Here is a 7294-nt window from a genome sequence, read left to right as displayed (position 1 = left end):
AGAGGTGTTTTCTAGGCAATAAAACATTCATTTTTTGTCCTGAACCTAAAATGGTATGAAGTTATAACACACACACGCTAGTCAGGTTTATTTGTTATGGTTGCTACAAAGTTAGCTATGTCTAGCTCTTAGTTTTTCACCCATGATGTTCCCAATTCTAGTGTTCGAACAAAAGTTGTGGAGAAAGGATACTGTTCACGTAATGATGCAACTCTGGCTCACAGCTGGCACACAAGTCTATTCACCTTCACGATTCAAAAAGGCCTCGTATTTATGGCACTCCTTCAAGTTAGCAGACATTCAAGTACTTGTTGGATCACATGGTTGGCTAGCTCTTGAATTTCATTTCATGGGAAAACTGGACAATATCTGAGATGAGAACGTAGAAGGAGCTGATCATCATTGTGCCGTTCCCAACAAAATAGGAACGAAATGTAGACCAAGGTTGTTGTCTAAAAGTAGTGTAATGGAAATGAGCACTGAGCAAGGAGTTCTAGATGGGTAAATGGCCTCAAGACTACATTCAATGTTTTAGTAGGGGACACCCAGTCCTGATTCTTCTGCCAGGAACAGATAGAAACTGTTTGTGGCAAAGGAACTTTCATAACATTTCTGCTTTGTAGTGGCAGGGCTTGTTGTATCAGTCAAATTAAAGGCCAGCTACATTGGTTTTCAGTTGGTGAAGCCAGTCTGTGAACGGAGAATGGCCATCTGTTCTCATTTACTAATTAAATAATGAATTGTTAGACAAAACCAAAAACATTTATGACTGTCTGCATTTTGGGGAAATAAAAGCCTTTAGACTCTAGTAATTGAGGAGGTTTTGACATGCACAGTTTTCTGAACTTCAGAGTGAAATAGAATTCCCCAGGGGTGAAAGGTGCAGTATGGAGGATTTAGTGGCATCTACAGGGGATGTTGCAGATACCAAACAACTGAATATCTTTCCCTTTCCAAACATGTAGGTGAAGCTACGGTGGCCGTCAGTTGCCATTAAAATACCAAAGGCCGTCTCTAGTGCCAGTGTTTTGGTTCGTCTGATAGGGGCTACTGTCCTGATATGGTGGTGCAACATGACTCCCCGCAAGAGGCTCCACTGCCAATGTAGCATTGGAAAGCTCAATCTAAGCTAACAAAAACATGATTCGTAGTTGAAGGTGATAATACACTAATGAAAACTTAATACATAACAGTATGAATACTATATTGCATTTCTGCTGACAGATCACCCTAAATCCTACATAGTGCACCTTTAACTGATACCTGCTAGATGAAAAACAGCTGTAGCTTTAAGGCAAAATTAAGTAAGTGTTAAATACATTTTGACACAAATAGATCACAGATAGATAACTTCTCTGTAAAAAAAAAAAACATGGGCTTGGATGTGATTTTAATTGCCTCAAGCAAATTTCTGCACCTGACTCAAAAGTGATCCTCTGACTGTCTTTTAATGAATGGACAAAGATATTTCTCAGTACAAAGAAAAATATTAGAACTGGTTCAATGAAAAATAAAACAACAATCTAAAACAAAAATATGGCACTGACTCTTTGATCAGAGACCAAATTAAGAACAAAAAGAAAGAAAACCAAATAAAACAAAATAAGTGGGTATATCCTGCTGGGGGATATGTGGAAAATGTGGATTATAAGGGGAAAACTGTGGTTCGGATCCTGATCCTGGTTTCCGATCCTGGCTCGGTGGATTGGGAATCAGGGATGCGTGTTGCATTGCATTTTTTCCCCCCCTCAGATTTCCGGGGACCAGAAGGATTCATCCCTTGCGTGTCCCTCCTCATACTGAACATCTGCAGCAAGAGCGCTTAAGTCTTGTTGGCCGGTTTATGCATTCAGGGATATACATTTGAAGAAATTCAGTGAGTCTCCTGCGGGTTTAGAAGTGTGTGAGGCGTGATTCCCCTTGAGGGCTCGCTGAGTGTGCATGGGTGAGTGTGCGAAGTTCCCCAGACTCAGCTCCTGGTCTGGCACATGTTTTTATGTCATCATTGGCAATGTGCTAAGTGGAAGACAAGAGTCTGGGATCCCCCATTTGCCCCCTTTCTGGTTCTTTTAAAAGGGGGGTTTAGCGGATCCTGTGTGGTCCTCCTCTCAAAGTAGTCTTTCGATGCCCCCTGTAGTTGGCCGGTCGGCCGACAGGGGGCGCCAGTCTTGTCAGAGCCTCTCAATATCCCTGTATTTCTTGCGGAGGATGGAGACCTGGTCCTTGAACAGGACCGGGTCCAGTCTCATTTGGGAGTGCACCAGAGGCATGCCGCCAAACCAGCTGGCGAACTTGTTCATGCAGGTCTGCCGCTGAGCAAAGTGGTCCGGGTCGGCCCAGCGAGATGCTCTGGAGGACTGTTGGGAGGGAGAAGACAAAACACAGGATCACCACGCTGCATGAATACTGAATACTTGTCCTTGAGTTATGTTGGCCTCAAAACCCCCCGACTGTCTGTGAATCTATCTTTGGTAGCCATTAGAGGTACGTGCATTCAAGTGTTCTTAATGCGATCTCACTGAAAGGTAACAGAGGTTTGGTCAAACAGATGGCACTACCTCCATTGCTCAAGAGTAGCTCAAGCATATATAACTCACGACCCCACCTATTCTCATTCATTTTTAAACATCTTCACCATACATGTGTTTTGTTATCCTAACCCACGGCTAGCAACACCTCTTGGTTACTAGATGTTATATAACGTGTTCTGGAACTTAAGTAAAATTTCGTTGACTGTCCAGTCCTTTAATTTCCTTGTCTCACACTGAAGCATAAAAAGACTGAATTATAATGATTAATTAGCAGAAGACGTGCTTGAATAAAGAAAAATACTTTTTGTGTTTGTGAAGTTGTGAAGAGTTGTAGGAACAGGTCAATTTTTTTTTATAACAGTGGCATACAATAGGCTACCTATTTTGCTTGTCCTCAGGTCAGTTTGGATAAAAGGCATGTGCCATGTTGAAGTACAATCAAGGAGCCTGATAGTACTGCACCATTAACCTTATCACAATCAGGCCTACTATGAGGGAAGTTTAACTTCCTCAGATATGACTCAGGGTTATCAAGGGAAGTCAGGGTTGACAAACTGAGTGCTTAAATTGTTATTAAATGGTATTACAACAGTTAGTAAGATGTTGGTTGACGCGGTTTATAATCAAAGGCTCCTCTACTGCTCTCTTAACCAGAAGAATACACTATAATCATTTGTTGAGCAAAAGACTTTAATTGAACCTCAACACCAAAAAGGCCAGGGAGGCTCATTGGCAGAGCATTGCCATCAGAGGAAATTCTTAATTTGATACCGTTTCCTTCCCGTAGGCTATGTTGTACAGGTTGTGCATATTTAATATGATTGAGTGGAAGGATATGCACAATAGTCTGACTAAATGTGTGAAAATAATGAGGATAATTTAGTTGTAGTCTATGCATGGGCTACAGTTCTGGAATTGACCCGTTACTCACTGCTAATGAAGTCAGATCTACTCCCCAGCTAAATGTATGAATATAATGCTAATGTATTTGGGATATTTACTGTTACAGCTGCAACCCCAGTTGAAAGTGCACCATTCTATCTAAATGAGGCATGTTGCCTACACTTAGAAGAGTCTATTCATGTGTTCACAGCAAGCAGCAAAAAAAGGCTGAGCTTGTGAAAACTGCAGTGCCACCTCCTGCTACTTTCTCACAGGCAAAGGACTTAGCCATTGCTAACGACACAGGGAAGCCCAAAGTGGAGGGGGTCCAGGGGCAATATGTAAGGGATAATGTATGCCCAGCGGTCATTATCTAAAAATAAATCAGAGGGGACGAACCGGACCCCGACCTGCAGCGGTCATTACTTTTTCACAGCGGTGAATATCTGAGACCTGCGAACGTTGGGGTGGCCCATTCAAATCAATTGAACTTTTTTGAACATTCTGAAGAGCCGTATAATAATACTTATGACCTAATGGTAACTCCATTAGGTCAGTTCTCCACAGAGTCCACGATTAGACAAAGCCTCACACACCTGACCCATCATGGTCTCCTTGTACTGCTTCTTCTGGGTGACCTTGATTGGAGGCAGCCTGCTGACAGCTGAGACCAGGAAGTTCATTAGGATGTCCTCACAGTTGGCCAGCTGGTCCACCATGCTCTTCAGGCTGCTCGGCAGGAAGTGAGTGTACAGGTAGTGGTAATATCTGTGTGACAGAGACGGAGAGCAAACAAAGACTGAGCAAAACTGTGTAGAAAGGCACTCACGCACTACGAAACACGATTAGCAATGTTAGCATTTGCAGGGATGACCTAATGATGATCTTGGGTTGAGGAGGAAAATTATCCAGCTAGAGATAGATCCATAAATAAATCTGACCACATGTATTTTCAGATGAAAAAAAAAGAAGAAAAGATGACTGAATAAATTAGCCTTGATGCCCTTTAAATGCCATGTTATGTTATGCCATGTTGACTTGATGCAGTGTTTCAAGGGGGGTGTTGTTGTGGTACCTATGGTAGATGGCTGCCCCCGTCAGGACCATTGAGTAGTCATTCGTCCACTTGGAGGTGTAGCCCCAGCGCTCCTTGTTGCTGTCCCAGAAGTGGCTGCGGGCCGGGTAGCCCACGATCCTCTCTGGGAAGCTCTGCCACACGGTGAAGGCAAAATCCACCTGTGGGGAACCGAGGGAAGGGGAGACATTAATACCTCCCTCACCTGAGCAAACAACTCTCAACACACAGGAAACACAGACACAAAAAAAAGAAGATAAAGAGAGACTGGATCTGACAAAGAGAAGCGCAAGGAGAAAGAAAAGAGGATTCAGGCACCCAAATTTCAAAGCCACACCTGGGGAAGATCTCTTTTTCCTCCCTCTCTTTCTCTCACTCATCAAAGCTCCTCGATTAGCAAATAATTACTGAAAAACACCAGACGCATCAAAAGAGTGAAGGAAGGGACAACAGTCTGGCAGGCAGATATAAAAGACCGGGTTGGAGATAAAATAAATCAACAGAGAGGCAAACAGCTCTGCTGACGCACGGTGCAGAGAGCCAGGCAGACTAAACATCTGGGCGTGCACCTCTGCCAGACTGCATTGAGAAAGCAAGGGAGTTGGAGAGATATAGTGGAGGGAGAGAGAGCGAAAGAGAGAGCAAGCCACACAACAGAGAAAACAAGATTGTTTTTCTCAAGGAAGGACAATTTCCTTCTTTTCCAAACGATTTCAGAAAAACACCACCACCACCACTGCACAATAAAAAACAATCCTGATTAAAGGCAACGTTTGAGGGGTGATGAAGGATGTGGGAGACCCTCAGGAAGGCTGTCTCTCTCTCTTTCTCTGTGTGTGAGTGTGTGTGTGTGTGTGTGTGTGTGTGTGTTGAGTGAATTGGCGACATGAAGGAAGCTGCTGGCTGGCTCTTATCTGAGGGAGCGGGATCAGCCCAAGCCACTTAGCGTGATTCCTCACTGGGACTGAGAGCCAGAGGTTGACTTGAGTGTTGGAGCAGATACAGGGAAAAAAAATCTTATCGTCAAGCTGCCTGAGATGAAGCTGAAAAATAAGAGTCACGGCACTATCAAACTCAGTGTGGAGTATAGATGGCATATAGAATAGCGTGCTTGTATGTTTTCCATAGAACCCATTTAGTTCTGGCAGTACTGGTATGCCCTCATGGCGTCTTGCTAAGCTACTATCATTCCTGTGTCACTGACTGTCACGTGCCAAGAAAGTGGGACAACATGTAGTCTTCACGTGGACTTAAAAACTGGAATGCATTTAATATGGGTTGAGGGATCCCAGGATACTGAAAGTAAGAGAGGGAGGAGAGGAAGAAAAAGAGGAACTACATCCTAACCTAAAAACTCCGGCCAAATTGGAAATGAAAGGATTGGAAGATTCTGGTATTAAAACGAGAGTGAGCAAGCTGGAGAGATAAACAGATCAAGAATGGATGGAGGGAGGGAGAGAGGGAACAAGAGAGAAAGAGACAACATGGCGAGTAAGTGCTGAGGGCTTAAAGGCCGATGTGTGTGTGTGTGTGCGCGTGTGCTGACGCAGCTCCAGCCAAAGCTACACTCAGGAACCCCGCCAAGCGGTGACATCACCACCCTCATTACACTTAACCGGCACTTAGGGCAAACCACAGCCAGAGAGACAGCGACAGGGAGAGAACGAGAGTGAAAGTGGGAGAAAGAAAGAGGGGAGGGAGAGAACGAGAGTGAGAGGCAGAAAGAGAGACTGATTAAGCAAGTTAAGACAATTGAAAGGGCTGAAAGGAAGAAAAATGTGAGCGACGGAAAAGAAGATCCGTCGAGAGAGTGATGAAGATTCCAACGAGAGAGTGATGAAGATCCAACGAGAGAGTGATGAAGACATAAGCAGACAGAGGGAGCCAGAGCTGCCAGTGGGGACAGAGAACAGGAGAGACAGCAGCAGATGACAAAACAAGACGACACACACACACACACACACACACACACACACACACACACACACACACACACACACACACACACACACACACCTCTGTAGTTGACAGCACAGTGTCCTCGTCCAGGCTCAGCACAGCGTCCGTCTGGATGGTCTCGTACGGCTGGAACCTGCTGCTCATCACCTGTAGACATCCACACAGAGATCAGATCCACACATAGGTCAGTTCACACGTCAATCACAGCAACCAGCCAATTAGATCTAGTGCGTGGCATCATCTGACACAACCATTACAATCCATTGCTGGTGGGTTAGGTCCTTTAACTTTTCTGCGATGGGAATGTGTCCTTTAAATCCACCCAGCTGAACGTCTCAAAATAAGGCAGTGTTTAAATATTTACACAGTAGTCTGGGCTGTACAGTGAGTAAATGGATGGGGTTGGGATGGAGAGATAGAGAGAGCCAGTGAGGGCGACAGCAGGGGAGAGAGGAGAGGAGATGTCAAGTGACAGCAGACTGGGAGGCACAGCTTGGTGCGGCGCGAAGTTGCGTAGGCTTTTTTTTTTTCCTTTTCAGATGCGCTTTGAAGTAGGAACATGAAAACAACTTTGTGTATGCTGTGTGTGTGTGTGTGTGTGTGTGTGTGTGTGTGTGTGTGTGTGTGTGTGTGTGTGTGTGTGTGTGTGTGTGTGTGTGTGTGTGTGTCTCTGTCTCACGGGTAGCGTGCCGGATTCAAAAACAGAAGCTCTCCCACACATTCTCACCATCTCTCTGTACATCTATATCTCTTTACCTTTCTCCAACTCTCTCTTTCTCTCCAACTCTCTCTCTCCCTCTCTCTCCAACTCCCTCTCCCCCTCTGACATACATATGGCAAGAAACTC

At 44.7% G+C, this 7294-nt stretch overlaps 1 protein-coding gene across 1 annotated transcript in view; it reads right to left on the bottom strand.

Annotated features, from left to right (window-relative positions):
• Nucleotides 1-931: 931 nt before the first annotated feature.
• ext1b (exostosin glycosyltransferase 1b) overlaps nt 932-7294 on the bottom strand; it is a 67249-nt gene continuing 60886 nt past the window's right edge. The window contains exons 8-11 of the mRNA XM_080837925.1: nt 6505-6594; nt 4489-4649; nt 4010-4181; nt 932-2357 (exon numbers count right to left, since the gene is read on the bottom strand). Of these exons, the coding sequence (XP_080694051.1) occupies nt 2172-2357; nt 4010-4181; nt 4489-4649; nt 6505-6594 (609 nt within the window). The 3' untranslated portion in view covers nt 932-2171. The remainder of the gene's footprint in view (nt 2358-4009; nt 4182-4488; nt 4650-6504; nt 6595-7294) is intronic.

The sequence above is a fragment of the Sprattus sprattus genome, assembly GCF_963457725.1.
Source record: "Sprattus sprattus genome assembly, chromosome: 4".
NCBI classification, from domain to species: domain Eukaryota; kingdom Metazoa; phylum Chordata; class Actinopteri; order Clupeiformes; family Clupeidae; genus Sprattus; species Sprattus sprattus.
This window is presented reverse-complemented; position numbering and strand designations above follow the sequence as displayed.